The sequence below is a fragment of the Zonotrichia albicollis genome, chromosome 2 (genome assembly GCF_047830755.1).
Source record: "Zonotrichia albicollis isolate bZonAlb1 chromosome 2, bZonAlb1.hap1, whole genome shotgun sequence".
Lineage (NCBI taxonomy): Eukaryota > Metazoa > Chordata > Aves > Passeriformes > Passerellidae > Zonotrichia > Zonotrichia albicollis.
In genome coordinates, this window is record NC_133820.1 from 34,357,699 (window position 1) to 34,377,721 (window position 20,023).

Sequence of the window (20,023 nt, forward strand, 5' to 3'; positions counted from 1 at the left end):
TTAAAAATTATCATTATGAACCAGACATTCTCAGGTAGGAAAGGCAAACTGAATGATAGGTTTTGGCAGCTAGAGGTAGTGAAACTCAAGGTTATTGGCCCTTGGAAATGACAAAATACTGTAAAAAGAAGGTGTTTCCACTTGGTAACAGAAAAAAAGTAGAACTTTCTATACAACAGATTTTTTTTTTTCCATTTTGAGGGGGAAAAAAGTTCAGCTATTTTGTTTATTTAAAACACATACCAGTTTCTCTGGTATTTCTAGAGATTTTCCAGGCTACATCCAAGCATTTAAGAACAGTTGTTTACCCTTGGTACAGAGAGTAGATTTGGTAAACCATGACTCTGCCACCTTGAACAAGGGTTCTTTGGCCTTTCTGACTCCTAAAAAAGATGTGTTTTGGATTGCTTTGGAGCTGTGCAATGATATCTGCTTCTCTTTGGGTTAGGGACCCCAAGGCTTTCCTAACCTGAAGTGACAGAACACATGGTCTGTCCAGGGGCCAGGCCACGCAGCTCGTGCACGGTCTGCAGATCCAGATAGATGGGTGCCTGGAGGTGTCACTGTTTGCCCTGCTGGCCCCATGGCAGGAGCAGCAGAAGCCATGAGAAACCAGATTAAAATCACAGCTGTCAGCGCTTCTCCTGTCCTTGATGGAGCACATACCTCTGACATCTCAATGCTGTGTAGTGTCCTGTTGAAGTCTTGAGACATTCTCAGCCTGCAGGAGTTTTGTGGGAGCCTGTTGGAGTTCTCATGCAGTCTCCCGAGGCTTTGTTTGACCAGGAGGAATGAAAAGGGCCCAGAATCAAGACAAGCTCTTGGGAACTGTGACACTTCTATACTGAATTTTTGTCTGAGGGGATCACAGTTGTCTTGGTTGGGAGAGACGTGTCAAGCTGTAATTACAATTTTGGGATGGTGCATCTTTGAGTCATTGTGCAAAACCTCTGTTAGACTGACTTCAGGACAGCTCTGCCAGCACTGCCCGGTTCAGCAGCAGGCCCTTAGCATTTGTGTCTCATGCTGAATTATTGAAGAGTGTTGCTAGAGAACGGTGTCACAGAGCTCCTGAATTTCAGTGCTCACTGATTCTCTGTGCATCTGTGCTGAAGTAAAAAGCCCCTGTGTTCATTTCATAAGCCTTCCAAATGCTCCCCTTGCTGGGAGGCGCTTTGGGTGAAAGATACCCAGGTGACTCAAACAACAGTCTTAGAGGTCTCTTGTACCAGAACCCACAGCAGCTCATAGCAAACCCATTTGGTCCCAACAATGTTCTTTGCTTCCCTGTACTCTGTTAATCAATTGATGATATAAGAATATGAAGAAGCGCAGACTAACTTATACTGAAAATGAGAGAAAAAAAAACTTATCTTAGCATTGATTACATAAGTAAACATGGAGGACAGTCTTAAAGATTGGCAAACTCTGGCAAGCAGATGAAATTAGTATTTCAAATAAAATCTGTCTTTGTGCTCAGTGAAAAGCATCTTATTTACACTCATTGTCTGGTTCAGAAGGGAGAGGGAATTGTTTCCAGCCTCCTGATCTGAGCTGTGAAAGCGTATGAGACAAGGCAAGCACAGACTGAATTTCTGACCTTGCATATGACATCCCACTTTCTCCACTGTGAAAGTGATAAGGATTGTGAAGATTGCTATAGAAACTCTCTTGACATCTTTACTGTTCCAGCCTTTGGCTACTTTACTTTATTCACCAGCCGGTGACCACAGAGGCTATTCCTGTGCAAACAGTAATTTGGTTTTATTACCAAATATAGTGTTATTCAGATGATCTAGACTGAGAGCCCTGGAACCTGATGTTTTCCGTCAGTATTCCATCCTGAATACCTTCAAAACTAGATTTTCCTCTCAGGATTTACTTCAGTTCTAATGGGTACCAGCAGAGAAAGCAAGCAGGAAAATTAATTGAGATCATTATTACCTGAAATGTGGCTTAGGAAAGCATGCAGAGGAGTTTATGAAGCACAGAAGAAGCTGAGTGATTGGCATTTCAGTTCATCCAGAGAGTGATTGTGTAGGGAGGCCAGTTTTGACCCCTTAGTTGGGTCTGGGTCTTCCAGTGAGGTCTAAAAGTTTTGGCCTGTGTCCATTGGCTGGCCTAAAGCACTCCTTTCATGTTGAACAGTTGGACAGATGTTTTCGTCACTCCCTGATGCTGCTATTCAACAGATGGTATGGGAGTGGTACAGGCTTCTTTTTTTTGGGCCATATATCAGTTTCTTGGCCATTAGCAGAATTCTTCATCATTTCAGATGTAGATTGCATAGTGTCAATTGTTACAAAGGGTTTTTTTGTATCACAAGCAGTCGTCCAAGATGTTTTAAAGTCTAAATCATTTGTGATCAGTATGCAGCATGCTCGGATATATTCTGTGTTTTCCCCATCCTATCACATGTGGGATCTACTGCTGTTTCAGTGGAAAACTCCCCTGCTGAACAGTTAACAAAAAGCAAAACTGTGCTTTTGATGATGCAAGAACCATTTGTATTGTGTAGTTAAGGAGAATTTTGCTTACACTCATCTTAGCAAGTAAAGTTGGCAGAGAATTTCTTCTGGTGTAACGGCTTTGTAGAGACCCTGATGAAAGGACTGTGCAACTCTGCATCCCATAGAAACACAGGAGACCCAAACAGTCACTGTGCCTGCCCTAGCAAGGCTGAGCTTCACTAGCTATTTCAAGTGATCAAGCATGCCTGCAGCCATCTGTTTGAGTGCTCGGACTTTCTTCTTGAAACCTTTTAATTTAAAATCAGTTAGACAAATGTTTGCAGAACTAAAACCAAAGTGATTTAACGGACAATTTTTTGAGTTAACCTGTATTCATAATGTTAACCATAATTCAGGAATATGTCCATTAGCTAAAGCAAAAGTTAATAGAGCATTTGTATTATACTATAGAATCTGGCCTACTGTAAGGAGGGACATTCCTTTGCGTGTCTGGAAGGGGTTTATAACCGGATTACAGTTAGCTCTGTAACTCTAGCTGATTTGATATGAGGCCAGGAAAGAGAGATGGAGCAGATCACATAAAAATGCAATCTCATACAGTATTATTTCATTCTTGACACTTCTTTTGCCTTCTTGTCTTACCTAACTGTATGTGGAGGATCACTGGATCCACTCTGACTGTACCAGCTTGTATTTGGAGTCTTGGAAGAAGGACGTTATGAATGTTGCGCAGTACTGGTTGCCTGGCCCCCAAGGAGCAGAAGCAGAAAGACAGTAATTCATAGAGCGCTGAATAAATCCAGGAGAGAACTTGGCAGAGAAAAGGAGTTAAAAGTTAGTTGATCTGAAAAATCTCAAATTAACACACGCCACCTGCCTGCTCTCCTCTCCCCCTATCAGATTTGAATCAGCTCTTCTGAAGTCTAGAAGTACTTTCCAGTAACCCACATTATCAACAACAACAAAAAAATCCTATGGGAATAAATAGCTAAAACAACCATGATTTTTTCAGTCAAAACTACTGGGCCCAATTCTGCACATCCTCCATCTGTATTCTGTTAAATTACTCTTGGCATCAAAAGCAATAATGTTGCTTGAGTCAAAGGATAGTGATGGCATGGTGCTACTGGGCTGAGTGAGCCTGTCTGGATAGGTTTGCTACTTGACTGTGAGAGGGCCATCAACACTTGTCTGTCACATGAGTGAGAAAGGAGCCATGACTTGTGTTTGCCAAGTGAAAAAATCACACAAAATGAATAGCCAGAAGGACCCAAAATGTCAGACAAGAATTGGAGAAATAAACAGGACTGCATGATTTGTCTGTACGATCCATGTTTTTAAAAGACAGTCTGGCGACATTTTTAAGAATGTTAGGAGACTTGGAAGATGTGAGTTTTTGTCTCTGTTCACTGTACTCTGGGAAGCTCTCACCAGCCTCCCTCATCTTTCAGTGCTGCCTGCGAGGACCCAAATCACAAACTTTGGGTAAGAAGCGCAAGCCCCAGATGGCAGCGGGTTGATGGAGATAGCCTGGCAGAAAGGAAGTTGCATTGCTTATTCCAGCAGAAGTGCAGGATAAGGCTTCTTTTGTTTATTTTGGAACCTTGAAGGTAGGTGGGTACTGTCCATGGCAAATTTATTCTGAAATAATAGAAGAGAGGAGACAACCTCTAGCATAAGTCTGCAAATTTTCAGTAAACCGAAATAATGCTCTACTTCAAGTGTCTTAATCTGATGGTGGGCTTAGACTACAGTAGGACAGACTGCCCATCCCTTCTTTGATGCTCTTCTATATATAAAGGGAGTTTGGATCCCCCAAAGGATCTTAGTATGTTTGGCAACTTTTTCAAAGTTGTAACAAAAAAGTTGTAGTTTAGTTGATTTATAAAATAGATGCTTTTAATTGACTGCTAGAATTGCAAGCTTCCTAGATTTTAGAGTGTCCTTTCTTATTTTGCTTACTGAGTTCTCTAAGCTAATTATGTTACAGCCCATTCAAAGCAGCCATGTATATATCCTTAAACCTGTGCAGGTCCTAAACATTTGCTGAAAGGTGTAACAGGTGGTTGGGTGGCAGGTGGTCATAAATAATCCTTTATTAAGTTAGGATTCAAACATGCAGCTAACTTGTTCTTTGTTCTCATTTCCCTGCTATTCTGTGAAGGTGGTGTCTGTGGGTTTTTCTGAGGGCAGTGCATGGTGGGCATCATGACATTGTGAACAGTGAAGCAAGCAAGATAATTTCCACAATTATTATCTGAGTAAAAATGAGGTTTTGTTGGACCTTCCTCCAACCACCTTTTGTTCATTGTGGCTTCCCTGTTCTGTATTTTCCCCTCCATTAACCCCATTTAACCAGCCCACAACTTTGTCATAGGTGTAAATGTCAAGTGGCTTTAAAAATGAATCAGATAACCCTGGGGTATCTGATTTTCTCCATCTCTGTATTTGCTCTCTAAAATGCTCTCTGTAATTACTTGGTGTGGGCTAAGTTGGACTAATTGCTAACATATAAGTGTAAATTGAATTACTGGAACTTACTCGGTTCCTCAGTCAGATTTCAGACTTCTCACATATTTTTTCTTAGTTGAAACAACTAATATGTTTAGTACCTCATCTAACACTATATTACCATCGTTGCCAGGATTTATGGGGATTTCCAAGAGTACTAATTTCTCATTTGGTCTAAAATTAGACCAAAATGCAAACTTTATAAGAACAAATTTTATTTCATTTTCCAGGAAATTAGTCTTTTAAATTTATTTAATTTTCAAACCTTTAGGGATATTTTATGTTTAAGGTTGTATTATCTATAAGTGTTATATTAAATTATAAAAACACAATAGAAATTTAAAGGTAAATATAATTTTAAAATTTCAATATGAACTATAAATACAAATGTTGACAGATGAAACAATGAAATCTTTCAGGATTTCTGTGGGATTTACTATTGATATTGCCAACCCAATAGTTTGCCAAGGTAAAAATTAATTTCCAAAATGTTTTGGTCTACCTGAGACTTCTTTTTTTAATTTCAGCAAAATCTCAACTATCAAATGTCATCTTCAGTTGTATGAGCAGGAGTCCTTACTGGAGTCAAATAATATAATTTTGTGGCTTTAAGGGGCAGTTTTGGTTTATTCAATGAGCTTGAGATTTACTCAAAGGGCTCTGGAGCCTCAGACAGTTGAAACCCCATTTTTCCATATAATTAGCAATGGCCAGTATGATAGACACACCCCTCCTCACATGATGTGGTTACAGCTGGATGTCTCTGAACCTCATGCAGTTGTTAATTCCCAAAAAACACAAGGAGAGGTGTAGGGTTGAATGGAGCCAATGTTTGTTCAGAAACTTTCTTCCTGTCTAGTGATTTACAGCTTCAAGTAGTTTGTGTGCACATGGTGAGCTTGCTGTTTGTTGCTGTATTTGGTGCTCTGTTTAGTCACTTGCTGGAGGGTTGTTCTGTCACTTATGAATAGGTTTAAGAGTGACTGTGGCACTCAGAGTGCCTTTGGGATTGGGGATAATTTAAGGAATATGAGTAGCCTTGGGAATTCGTTTAGGAGGCATCATGGCCCTCAGGGTACATTTGAAGAAGCCTCTGTAACTGGGCCAGAGTGTAGGAGTGGGGTGCTCATGGAACCTTGTGAATCCATCTGGAAGATAATGTGGTCTTGAGACAAGTTTTCAGGAGTGGGCATGGTCTCTGGAAAAAAGGCATTCTATGATGCATTTGTCTAGCCCTTTTTGTATGTTGGGAATGACATACACTGCTCTGCTGGAAGGTCCTTTTTTTGACCTCTCATCTGATATTTTCTTGGCAGCTTGCTCCCACGGGAGATTAGTCCTCACATAGTTCTTGTGGTGTGCTGGGTAAGGAACCTGCAGAAGAGAAGTGAGGCCAGGCTGCCATTGCACTTCTGATTCCTAATCCAAGATTTGCTATGAATGCTTTGATGGGACCTTTTAAATACATTTGTCATCACACATTCCATACAAAATCAGACAGCAATATTAACTTTTCATACACTGAGCACAACTATAATTACCTATATTATGAGTATATATAATTATGGTCGTGTGCAGTATCCAAGCAGTTGGTGTTGCTGCATGCAACTGAACTACTCTGGGAGGTCTCGTATACAGAAAATAACTGGAGAAGTGCTAGTAAAAGGGTAACTAAGCTCTAGGGTAAAAGTACCTGGCAAAAAGCATTATCTGTGCTTAGGAAACAAGTATGTTTGTGAAGAAGCAGTAAGAACTGCTGGTAGGAACATCTCAAAATGTTCTCCCAATGGCAGACCAATGTTTACATAGAATGAAATCTGTGCTCCTTTTTCTCCAAGTGTAAAAACTGCAGTGGTTTTATTTTTGATGCTAACTTCTAGTATTTTACAACACCTATAACTTGTGTATGCACTTGTGTGTGCTCAGCTCCAGAAAGAAGGGCTGGTTCATCTTAAGGTAGGTACCCAAAAATAGAAGCCATCCCCTCCTCTCCTTGGGGTGCAGTTTTGAAAATAATGAAGTGTGACTGTCAGAAGACCAACAGCTTTGTTCTGAGAGTGAGGGAAGTAATGGTGATATCAACCATTATTCCTCTCTTCTCCATACAGGTGTACAGGTTCCTTCCCTCAGAGGGAACTCACTATGGCAGAGATGAGACTCTGGGCAGCTCTTACCAAGAACTCAGGGTATCTGTGAGCATGTTCTCACACTGCAGGAATCAGCCTTCTAAGAGAAACTGGGAAATGACATGAGCACCATGGTCCACATCTATAATTTCTTTTTCCTTCTTTTTTCCTCCTGTCATTCACTTATCTGAGTTTTTGTTTTTTCGCCCTCTATCTGCCTCCCACACTTCTTTGGCACTACTGTTCTTCCCTGTTGTTCCCTTTCCATTTCTTCTTTTCATGACAGGACCAATCCATCCCCCCTCTTTTTACTCCTTGCAATTATTTTCCCTCTTAAAAGCTATTGTTGCCTGCTGTGCCTTTAACACTGGCTTTTTAGAAAAAAACCCCCAAACTTGCCTTTAACAGCAAATTCCTTGAAAAGTATCCTCACAACAAAATCTCCTAGGCATGTTTTCATTTCACTCAATTTTCCACTCAATTTTTGGCAAAATCTCTCTTCTTTAGTGTGTTAGTCAACAGAACTATTAGCTACCTTGGTTACACTTCTAAGCCTTTTCACCTCTGTGTAGCCCTGGTACTTAGCTACAACAAAAAAGTATTTTTCTACAGACTTTCTCTTGCACCTCTCTCCTCACGTGAGAATGTTTATAGTAAATTATCCCTCCACGAAACCAGAATTATTTGGCTCTGAAAAACTACTAACAATGCTGAAAACAAGGAAGATCAGCCACAGAACTCTACAGGAAAACAGTGTGAATAAGCAGCAGCAAAAACAATGCCAGTAACTTCAGTTACTCAGTAAGCTCAGAGTACAAGGGTCACCTCGTGAAAAGTTAGAGTCGTCCTTTGGTTTGGCTTGTCCATGTTGTGTAAATTTGTATTTTTTTGTGCTTTAATCTGAGTCTATACAAAAGGTTTTTTCTGTTTTATTTTATATACATTACATGAGAGCTTCAGCAGAAGGTGTGGTCTGTGGATTTGAGGCTGTTTCTCCACTGTGAATAGCAGGCAACAGTGGTCTAAAGGTATTAACTGTACAAAATCAGGAATAAGACTTTGTTATATAAATCACTTGTACTCATTTGTTTTGAATACTGTTTTTGTTTCCAAAGCCAACAAATTTTGTGTGTCCTCACATCTATAACACATGTAGCAATAAGATAAAATTCCAACAAAGAGGTAAGATACATTGCCAGAAAGTTGACAGACTGATAAATGGGGTTACTTGAAGTTAGGTCTATATAAACAAGAAAATGGTAAGTAAGAGGTGAAACACAAGTATGCAAGGCAAAAAGAGAAAGACTATCTGAAACTGGCTTGGGAATGTTCATAAAATGCCATTAACCCATGCTCATTGCCATAAGGTATCAATGACATTAGAAGACATTATATATATGGCACATATGTCACAGTTACAGGACAAAAAATAAGAGATTTCTGAGGTGCAGGAACTCTTCTTGCATTAAGCTGGAAGCCCACCACTAAAATGAATATTTAATTTGACAACTTATGCTGTAGCTGCCTTCAACAGAATTTCTTGCTGTTTTGATCAGAAGAATCAGCTCTGTGTGAGAATGAATTCTAAGCTCACCAGACTGCAGGTGCAACATGGTTGGGAGTTCCTGTCTTCCTTTTGGACTGGAAATTTGCATCTCACTGCACAGTGACTGTGGTGTGAGTCTCACTGCTTGTGGCTTCTGTGTTAAGGCAGAAAAGAAAGTGGTAAAAATGAGCTTCATTTCATTGAGTTTGTGTACTATTGTTCATTTTTAAGATCCTGGTTTTGGCAAAAACGTAAGTGGAGTAGTGGGCACTGGCCATGGGTAGATGATTTAGATTCTGGTGACAAAGAATTTTGTGTCTTTCCTGTCTGTTATTTTTTAGTAGCCACCATGTGAAGGCATTTCCTGTTCAAGTCCTGTTGTGGCTGAAGTTCTCTGAAATACGTTTCATTTTAACCAGTTTTAATTTTGCTGCTTTTCTGCTTACTGCGCTGTCTACATTTTGAATGTGGTACATGAAGGGCCCCATAGAAGCACAGAATGGCACTTTCTGCCTGACAGACCACTGACAAGATCACACATCGAAGAAAAGGCTGCTTTTATTAATGGGAATAAGGTACCCCAGTCATAATAGCTGTGTATTCCAGTGATTGCTCTCCAGTACTTCAGAAGCAGCTTTAGAAGAGGTACCACACATCCCTTCTGTGGGGTGGAGCTTGTCCAAAGTTTAATACTTTCTCCTGAATCCAGGGAGCCCTGGCTGGTACCACAGTGTGTTTGGGCCGGCTGAGGGAAAGCATGGAGGACATGTTCTCTCCTGCAGAGCAAAACCATCACCACAAGCCACTTCATGAATCCTGCTTTTGAACAGGGGCTCTGCTGGGCAGCCACAGGGAAGTCTGTGGGCTTCAAAGCAAAACACATTTTAAGAGTTTGCAAATATGTTCATGTAATTCCAGACTGTCATCTGAAGTCCTGAGAGCTCTTAAACGGTTTTTAAGATAGAAAATGCCACCCAGCGATAGTTCTGCTAAAACCTGTAGCTGTAACCATAAAGTTTCTTGCAGGGTTTTCTGAGTGATAACACTTTCTTATGTCTCTAGTTTAAAATACACATTTTTGTAATTTTCATTCACTACAAGTAGTCACAATAGGGAGGAATCAACCAATTTGAGTTTAAAGAGCGAAGTTTACCCCAGCTATTTTCCTCCAATTGGATGATAGTTTTATTTTAAAAGTTAAATCTTTACCCATAAAAAATATGCCTTAGAGCAAGTTTTTTATAATTATGTAATGAACTGTATCCAGTAAGTAATCACTTTTTTCTAGGGATCTAATAAAAATCTTGAAATTGAGATCTGCAATATCAGATTAGCTGCTTAACTCATTTGGTATTATTACTAGTCCTTCTGAGTAGGCAAGGTCTCCCTCATGAGAGATACTGATGCTAGAAGGCCTTTATAAATGCAAATGAACCAGACAGCCACTCATGAAAAGCACCAAGGCTAGTGCCAGGTGAATTGGTGACTCATGGCATGGGAATTCCTGTTCAGGGTTTATTTATAGGCAGGTTTTAACCCTGGAGGATGACTGGAGCCCTAACAGTCATTTTCTTCTCACTGTTGCACAGGAAGACACTGGGCACTTACCACTTGAGGGGTCCTCTGTGAGTCAGTGTTGTTCCACTGGGAAATAGCAAAGCAGTGGGCATGTTAGAGCTGACAACACAGTGGATGTTAGATGGCAGAGGGTGGGAAACAAGTAGGTGTTTTTCCCCACTGAGGAGTTTTTTATAAACTTGCCTTGAACATGTGTCCACTTGTCTGCATTCGTGTTCTCTTGCACACATCGCTCTTTTCAACACCAGTCTCTCAGAGACACTCCCAAGTCTTAGTGCTTAGTCTTATGACAATATTAGTTCTTGAGAAAACTGTAGCCCTACAGTAGAATCAAAAGGCTCCGAAACCCAGGTTCTTGAGAAAACTGTAGCCCTAGAGTAGAATCAAAAGGCTCTGAAACCCAGAGGAAACAAAAGAGTTATCGGATTTGTTTCAAGTGTTGTCATTTCTAAGTAGCTTTTGAGGTGTTTTTTCCTTGAGTTTTTAAGGACTTAATGCAAGAAATATTCAATATGATACATAATACTCAACTTAAATCAAATAACAGACAAAAATGCACAAAAATGCGCAATAAATCATTAGGAGAGCTGGACATGAGTTTGTATTTTTGGAGTACTTTCCTTGTGCCTTGGTGACAGGACCAGCCACTTCCTTTGCATAGCAAATATGTAATAATTTGGTCTAGGCTCTTTTGTCCTATGCCGCACAGGTGGGAAGGAAAACCAAAACTTTTCCATGAAGGAGCATGCTGTGCACCCCCATTTTTCTGTTTTTCCTTTAAAAGATCTAAGAGTAGAGGCTATAGGCAGGCCTTGAACCAGAAATGCAAATATCTCAAGTGAGCCTCACAAAATTAAAAGGTTCATTTAAATTGTAATCCCATACTTGGTTTGGAATAGTTATTTACTGTTTCAACAATACATAATAACAGTACATAACAGTACAACAGTAAATGGAAGGGAAAGTAAACTATGACATAACATTAGAATACTTTTTAAATCTTCTGAGCAGTGTCTGTAGGAGTTGTCTTGGTAAGTATCTTCCTTTCTTCTCAGATCTTCTAACCAAACTAAAAGTCGTGTGTGGATAGATAGCAAGAGGTGGCAAAAGACAGACAGAAATAACTCTCAACATGAGAAAGGGTCATCGTGGCCAGGGACACCCACTGGCAGTAAGAGCAGTCAGAGGTGCCCTTGGAACAGGCCAGGTACACCTGCAGGAAATACCTTGGAATTACCTGTTCCCTGGGACATGCAACAGGGATGGTGCTGGCCACAGAACACTCTGGAAGAGTGTAGTTGAGGGCTTCCACGTTTATGGCACTCCTTTTAAGCTTCTTCTTCTGAGGTGAAGAGACACTTACTGCACATGCAGTGCAGAGATGGAAACTCAATGGAGCTGCTAAAAGACTATGATTTATAAAGGACTTAATGGCAGATACTTCATAGCATTTTCTGCTGAAATGATTCCTTGTCACCCCTTTTCTATTTTTACCCTCTTTCCCTTTTCCTGTACTCACTTGCCATAGAATTTGAATTACCATCTTCGGTAGCAAATACCAACAGTTTGGGTTAAATAATCAATTAATTTGCAATTTAGAATATAAGCTTTAGCTTTCCAAAATGTATGCACTGCATTTTTCCACAGGAATGAGAGAAGAAAATATTGTGTTTGCTAAATTAATGTCTTGCTTTTGATATCATGCACCAGTATTTGTACCTCTGTACATCACTGATGCTATTTCGAATAGCATCACTGATGTACAGAGGTACCCAGTCCTCTTCCATTTTCTTCTTCCCATTAAGGGTCTCAAGCAATCTGTTAAAATAGGGGGTCTGCTGATGAAAACCTCCAGCATAAAGCACAAATGGTAGTCAGAAGTTATGTAAAAGACCAAGCCAAAACAAAACCAAGAAACTCCAAAAATCAAGGCATACCCCTAACTGGGGTCCAGGGGTTGAATGATGCGTTAGCAGTTTCCAGGAAAGCTGATGGTCATTGTAAACCTTTAACTTTCTGGTTCCTTAATTAGAAATAAATAGTGAAAACAATACAACAGCAGCTACGTAAAGTCATTGCCTAGGAGGAATTACTGGTTTTGTGCCAAAAAGCCAGCGGGCCCAAAGGGGTGGGTAATTACCCTGTCTGCCTCTGCTGAAGTGAGGGAAAGTGTGAATACTTACACAGGCTGAGGGTTTGTCCATTGTGCTCTCTGCTGCCTTTCCTTTGTGCCAAAGATCCAAACACAGTGCATCTCTTAAGTCTCTGCGGAAACTTTCCTGGTGTGGGACAGGAAAGATATAGCTGATTTTTTCAAGTATTGAAGCCTACTGATCTGCCCGTGTGTATCCGGAGAGTCCTTTGTGGCAAAGTGGTGCGTGGGTATTACAAAAGGAGTCAAAGAAAATCAGCTGAAATCTAGCAAAGGTTGAGCAAGAAGGGAAATGGTGACCCCCTGCTCTCTACATCACTTGGAGAAGAAATGTTGGGCAGCCAGGACCTGGGAGAACATCAGTTCAACCACAACCCCAAATCTTCAAATGTACCTTAGACCCTAAGCTTAATTTTTGTGGGTTTTGTGTATTTTGCTGTTTTGTAGGTGTTTTCTATGTTGGAAAAACCAAGACTATGGTTCCTACTTGCCTCCAACACAAGAGCAGAACTCTGGCTCTTCATTTTGCATTTTCTTTTTGCACTTGTGTGTATGAAAAGGAGATTTAACCATGTTTTCCATTATTTCTTTTGAGAGTCTTAGGGAATAGTGCTAGGGAGAAACAGTGCTATTACAGATAAACTTCAAGATTATCACAGCTAGAGTTGACAAAAATAGCACACAACTGGAACTGCAGCAAGGCCTGAGGTAAGGAACAGTCAGGGAAAGACAGAGAAGCTCCTGGAGTTTAATATTAGAGTAGGAAGAGATCTGAGAGCCCTGATCACCAATAGTAATTAAATGTCAAGGACTGTCCAAGAATCTGTACAGATCTTGCAAGGTACAACAAACAAGGAGTAATTATCAAGTAGGATGATTCACTCTTAAAAATTATTAATCATTCTATGAATTTTGATGAGAATGAACAGATATAAAGTATTAATTGCTATGTGATGGTTAATATATCCTCAGGTTGGGAGAGTCCTAATTAAAAAAAATTATATTTACTTTAGCAAGATTTGTTCCAGGATACGATATAATAGTATTAAGTATGAGAATAGGCATTTAAATTCTGCCTGTAAAAAGCATGCAGTGATAGATAGATAGTGCAGGTCCTGGATGAATTTGATCTGTCACTTGGTGGTATTTATCTGCGAGTGTTTACCATAAAAATGGTTTTATAGGGGACCTGGTTTGTAGCCTACAAATAGTCTGGTGATGCTGAAGGGAACAGATGTGTTTCTGTTGTCTATAATATGAGGATCTGGGCCCCTTGAGATCAGTAATTCAAAATTATTGAACTCAGTTTATACAGTGTGATACTCCAGTAACATCTTACGGTCAACATTTCTTTCTGACTGTAAAGCTCTCCTTTCAAAGTTTGTCACAACAACTATTATTCTCTAGTGTTGTTCATATTGAGAACTTAAGTAAGGAAGCAAAACTCCCTATAACAGAGACTCAATAGCCTGCCTTGGTCTGTTCTGTAGTGTAATACATACGGTCATCCTTCTTTTCCCTGCCTCAGCAGTGGCACTATTTAAAACATGTCCTGGATAGTGAAAACTAAATCTGTTGCTCCACACAAGACTGAGCTCTGACAAAATGTGAGCCACGAGAGACAAATCCTGTCTAAAGTCTTGACCAGAGCAGTGAACTGTAAAAACTGTCTTTTAGAGTAGTCTGACCTTATTTCTATGGTGCAGTTTGGAAGTGCTGCAGTCCCATGAGTATCACTAAGAGGTTACATAGGATGAAAAGCCCATAAATTAGCAGCAGGCAGCCTGTATACATGTGGTAATATGAGGGGAACTTCATTCCAGAAGCACCTCTGCCTATACCTCTTCTCTACTCCTTAAGGTCCTCAAATGCCATCTGTTCTCTCTGAGCAGAGAGCTCTTCAATTTCTGCTTCTGATAACACGAGGACCAACCAAGGATGGTATGAACTTTGTTTCTGAAGTATGTGAACTTTTGAAGAGGTATGCTCTGAAATGTCAGCTACAATATGATGCAGAAAGCTTGGAATCAGATCATTCCAGAGCCATCTGAGTAATGAGTTAGCAATAGTGTCAGCTCTAGCTGAACTAGCCCATGAGTTCCCAGATTTATGCTGTCATCTTGGGACCTGTTTCAGCAGTATCCATCTGCATTATAATCCTGCAAACAAACTTGCCATTTGATTCAGGTTTATAGTAAGTTTATTAAAATTCAAAGCCTTCTGCAAGTAATATGTATAATTTTTAAGATATTTCTATGTAAATAGTTACCTAGGGCAGGGAGTTCCTATGGGTTTGTGAAATATAGATTCCAGCCATGGCTTGTTCTTATTCAGAGAAAAGCAAACCAATTGTTTCATGTTTGTTTCACATGAGGGCAAAATTGAAGTAACTTCACAGATGGCCTTGGTAGGATAAGGCTTTCACAGGGCAAGACCGAGCAGGGTTCCATTCACTGAGTTACATCGAATTACTCCACATCATCCCTTGATGAGAATGTTCACACACCTTTGTGAACTGAGCTAATAATGCAATACTGTGTGTAAAAATAGAAGACTCAAGGATCATCTTCTGAATATGGCACTGATCAGATGATAGACTGAAGCATGAAATCAGTTTGTATAGGTTATATAGGTGTGACTGACTAACTTAGCACCTTCTTAAAACCAGCACTCAATGCAGAATGCTCTGGCCTCCATCAGCATGGAGGTCTGCACTCTCACAGCTCTGTGGGTAGTCATCCTCACTACACTGTGTTAAGCTATCAGTCGTTTTCCATTAAATGCCATCCTGGTTAGGACAGCAAGATTGAGATAATATCTACATTCAGCTGTAAACACAGACTAGTAAGCAATTCAGAAAATAAGCAAACTAATAGATTGCAAACAAAAAATGAAGAAGTCTGCAGGTATTCAACCAGTGATGAATAGATTCTGGTGAGTTTGTGTTTGTTCCAAGATTTTATTACCACTTAATAAATAGGAAATAAGCAGATAATAAGGTTTTCTTCCTTGTTATTTGCAGCACTGATGATGATTCCAGCTGGTTGGCCTTAGATGCTTGGATTATTTGCGTTTGGCAAGACGGTTTTCATCTATTCTCTTTATAGCAGCCTGAACCCATTTCTGATTAGGACTTACACAGATCCTGATACCTCCTGCAGTGATGAACCTATCAAAAAAGAAAAAAAAAAGCTGGGCATTAAATTCTAGTCTCTATACAAAGGTCTGTTCTTGGTTTTTATGCACAAAATGAGGAAAAAGTTTGTAAAAAAATATCAATTCTGGAGATTGTAGGTGTTAGCTGGAACAACAGCAGTTAGAAACATTATGTCCCTGTTTATGATGTAGGTAACATACATGGTCATATACATACAAACTTATATTAAAAATATGAAGCATACATGCTATTCTATGTTCAATCATTATGGACATTTATGTTCAAAGATTAGGGACATTTATTTATTTATTAGGAGCAGATCCCATATGTGATGAAAATGCATGTGTCTGAGCTCAGAGGAACAAACACAACTCCTGGCAAGACTCAGAGTTACCCCACATTCTTTCACATGATGTTTCCCCTTGACTCAGTTCATGCATGGAGCCTCTGACTGCTCTGCCCTTGTTGAGATTTTTCCCCACTCACTGGGCACAAAGATGTGAGCTGGTCAATGAGCTTCCTGCCATTATTTATGAGCAGCACACATCTCTCAGCTCTCTGAGGCCTGCTCCTCTCTCCTCACTCCCTCAGGTGCCATGTGGCATGGATGAACTGGAAGGGCAACCTGGACTAGCCAGATTTAGTGAGTTGGGCCAGCAGAATTGTCTTCTGCTGCCTCTTCTCCCTGTTTGATGGTTTTGTGTTTGCATAAGGAAGTCTGAAGGGTGCATGAGATTCTTACATGATGGCATCTATTGGTACTTGTTGCTTTTCATAGTTCACAAAATTTCGGATGTTCCACTGCTTTGTAGACAGTTTTACACAACTGAATTTGCGCATAGGCTGACTGCTAGCGCTCCCTAGAAGAGAAAAATAGATAAATTACAAAGGTACTTAATATTAATATTTAGCCATAATTGCTTAATAAATTATGAATTCCAGAAGATTTCCAGTTGTGGTTAGACCATGACATACAGCCACAATACCAGTTATGCCAGAGAGACTAAGCTATTTTTTGTGGTGCATCCTACCATCTCTAAAATGTTACTGCTATTTCAGTTAAGATATGCATCTTCACCCATTGTCCTGGACAATAGCACAGCAATTCTCTGACCAGGGAGTCACTGCTTCCATAGCAATAGAGATGTTTGGCATCCTTGATAATTACGACTGCATCATATGGAAAAAAGTGCCCTTATAGAACTGATGCTTAGAACTGGAACTATCCTAGATGGATTTCCACATGTTATCTAAATGTGGATTTGAAATTCCTCCTCTTTTCAAAGTGAAGAAAAGGAAAGTGAGCCTACTCCCCTCACTGTAGACATCCAAAAGTAGTATTAACAAAAATTGCTAATAGAAAGGGAAATATACCTGCCAGAAGAATAAGTGCTTATATCCTCCGGCAAAAACTCTGATTTCACAGGCAGTGAGTGAGCTGCTTCTTAATTCTTGCATTCCTCCAAGATTTTGATACAATTCAGAGAAATGCAGTGGTGATTAAGAAAGAGGATCACAATATTGGTATAAAATTTTCTGGATGCTTATTATTTTACATGATGATAAGTAAAAATGAGAGCTCACTCAATTACAATGGAGTTTACGTTAATCTCCGCTTGCCAGTTTCTGGTTTACTTCTGTTCACAGAAGACAGGTTTAGGAACACATGCAGGGGACAAAAAGTACACTGCTCCACTCTGTGGTTTGTTTATAAAGAATTTGAAGAGGTACTGGCTTGAGAAAAGTCCAAGCGCTGTTGTGGTGCACCTTGCTAAATGTAAAACGTGCTGCACACAGTCTCACTATTGAAATAATTGGAATAGCTGAGACAAACGCACAGCAGTCTTTGGAGAAGGTGTGGGATAGCCAGTGCACAGATACTGGCAGATCTGCTAATTCCTGAGATTTTGTTTGCCTGAAGGAATATCTCTCTTGATCTTGCTTTAGTAATGAGCAACACAACATAGTTTTTTTATGTTTCATGACACATTTCTTACTGCCTCAGACTGGTTTTCAAAATGTGGCAAAGACAGTGAAGCAATTGTTATGAGTCCTGGAAATATTTCTTCTGCTACTACACAACCTTCATGGAACGGATGCAGGGAATAGCAGCAAAGTTTCTCAAGACTGGGAACAAACCCCAACTGCTCTGCACCTAGAATTACCTTTTTTCCCAGGTGTATTTGGTCTTTATTTTTCATTCTTTCTAGTCCTTTTTTCTGTCTCTTGTAGACCATCTCAGTGTACTTTTTTCAAACTTGGTGATACTAAGGGCCAATTACACAGCCTGGACAATGACATTGTCATCTGTGATATGAAGCCACTGTTGCCTGGATGAAACTGTGTCACTAGTGAAAATAGGAGGGTGTAGTGGGATGTAGCAGGAGAGGCAGTGGGTCGGCATGAGGGCTGTGTACCTTCATACCCCTGTGAATGCTTAGCAGGTCTCAGTTTGGGTTTGGTGTGATCTTGTGAGGATACCTTTTCTCTGTGTTTCTGAGTGCATATTTGTGGATTTGCATATGGCTTGCATATCTATGGTTTGTGAGAATTCTCCTTGTGATGAGATGATGTTTCTAATGGGTCTATGTTCATGTTTCTCCATGATCCATGGAACCTAATTTAAAAGTAACTCACCTAACCAGCACTGCAGAGAAATTTATTTAAAGCAGGGTCAATAAACATGGCTCATCTCAGTGTTCATAACTAGTTTGAAAGAAGATGTTCAGTTGTATGAATTAGTGAAACAAGAGAAGATATTATATAAATCTATTACTCCCCTTTTCAGTTATTGTTTTACTTTCCCTGCCTGTAGTAAAAGGTTTATCTAAAAACAAGTGAATAAACAATATGGTACTTATAAACAATGAAGAACTTCTAAAAATATTGATAGTAGAAAGATTAAGATTATATACTTAGAGAAAGACAAATAACAATTAATACAATTAAGTTCATAGAAAAGTAATCTATCTGGAAAAAGAAAAATGTACATCTTATCCAAGAAAGATTTTTTCATGAAATGTTATTAACCTACAGTACACACGCGTATATGGAATCAATGAGACTAAAAGACATTGTGCCTTCAAGATTTTTTTGATTTTAAGAGAGAGACCATTGCACAGAAACCCTATAGGGGCTCTCAGGCACAGAATCTCTCCTTGCATTAAAGCAGAAACCAACCACCATCTGGCAGGATATCAGATGAATCGCGCATGAAGCTGACTTTCTTGCAGATTTCATCTCTATTTCTTGTGTGTTTTATCTTATAAATCAGCTGTCTGGAACAATAAATTCTGTCCATGAGACCACTCACGAGGTGTAATGTGGAGCAATTCTTCTCCTCCTCTCGAGCTGCAAACTTACCTTTGACTGTGTGCACAGTGAAGACACCAAGGCAGAAGAGGAGCAGGATTGCTGTGGTGCGGAGCTTCATTGCTGTGGCTTCTGTTTCAAGGCAGAACAGAAATTGCCTACTGTCAGCCCCCTTTCACAGGATTTATATATTGTCATTCTGAGGTCTGTTCTTGTGTTCCTTTATATGCAGTCATGGAGGGCCTGACTTAGTGGAAAATTTGAGTTTGCAGTACTTTTTCTGGTGACAGAACCACCTCCTTTCCCCCACCAGTCCTTCACTAGCCCTCCTGAGAAGGCTTTTCCTGCTCAAACCCACTGTGGTTGCACTTGCTTCTGTGCTGTGACTTGGGTTTATTTCAAGCTGCAAAAAGTGAGAGCTCTTGTGCAGTAGTGGAAACCTGTAATAAATGTTCCTGTCATTTCACACTTCAGTTTTGAGACCTTTAGCTAAGCTGCACTGCAGAGACACAGTGTGACACTGAGAATTACCTTGCTGGCCAATGAACCACTGGAAAAGGATTGCAGTGCGAGCTAAAGGAGGACGGAAACAGGAACACCTTGGCTCTTTCCAAGCAGCTGTGGCTGGTTTGTCACATTAACATGTAGCTGTGGAAGGGTATTGCTGCTATTTCCTATGAGCAGTGAATGTTGTCAGGACTCTTGTGTTTGCTCTGTGATTTGATATGGCCAAAGCTGATACCAGTGTGCTGGAAGAAGCAAGATTGAACACACCTTTACATACAGATCCAGATCCACATCCAGTATGCCTCCTGCCAGTCATTAGTTAACTAGTCAGTTAACTGAATGGGGTGGTTTCAAAGAGGAATAAGAGTTTGTAAATGATCTTGTCATGGTTTCTTTGCTTTGATTTGGATTTTTTTTTTTGTGGTGTGAACTTTCTAGTGCAAAGAATGGGGCCCAAGAAAGTAACCAGGCAATCAGAGAGGCACAGTTTGTAGAGAAGACAAAAAAAAAATTAATTGCACTTTCATGTAAGCATGGTGCTGATAACCGGACCTGTGTCTGTGAGCCTGTTACATTTATACCTCTATCAAAAATGCCTTTTTTGCAGAGTGTGCCAACTCTATCACCTAGATTTAGGGGTTCTTTCTATTGAATGCGGTCTGA

General features: G+C 40.0%; 1 protein-coding gene across 1 annotated transcript; it reads right to left on the bottom strand.

The window, feature by feature from the left end:
* Positions 1-14,560: 14,560 nt before the first annotated feature.
* On the bottom strand, positions 14,561-19,169 carry LOC102072613 (lymphotactin-like). The gene is made up of 3 exons (XM_005494053.3): positions 18,905-19,169; positions 16,284-16,401; positions 14,561-15,553 (listed from the first exon to the last, which is right to left on the bottom strand). The coding sequence occupies exons 1-3, from the start codon at positions 18,972-18,974 to the stop codon at positions 15,448-15,450; spliced, it is 294 nt and encodes a 97-aa protein (XP_005494110.2). The 5' UTR covers positions 18,975-19,169; the 3' UTR covers positions 14,561-15,447.
* Positions 19,170-20,023: the final 854 nt, after the last annotated feature.

Bases quoted from the DNA above. Each gene is read 5' to 3' on its own strand.
- LOC102072613 (XM_005494053.3), bottom strand. From the start codon at position 18,974: ATGAAGCTCCGCACCACAGCAATCCTGCTCCTCTTCTGCCTTGGTGTC. The intron at 16,402-18,904 runs GTAAGTTTGCAG...TTTCTCTTCTAG, and splicing joins CACTGTGCACACAGTCAAAG to GGAGCGCTAGCAGTCAGCCT. The intron at 15,554-16,283 runs GTAAGAATCTCA...CTTTTTTGATAG, and splicing joins GTACCAATAGATGCCATCAT to GTTCATCACTGCAGGAGGTA.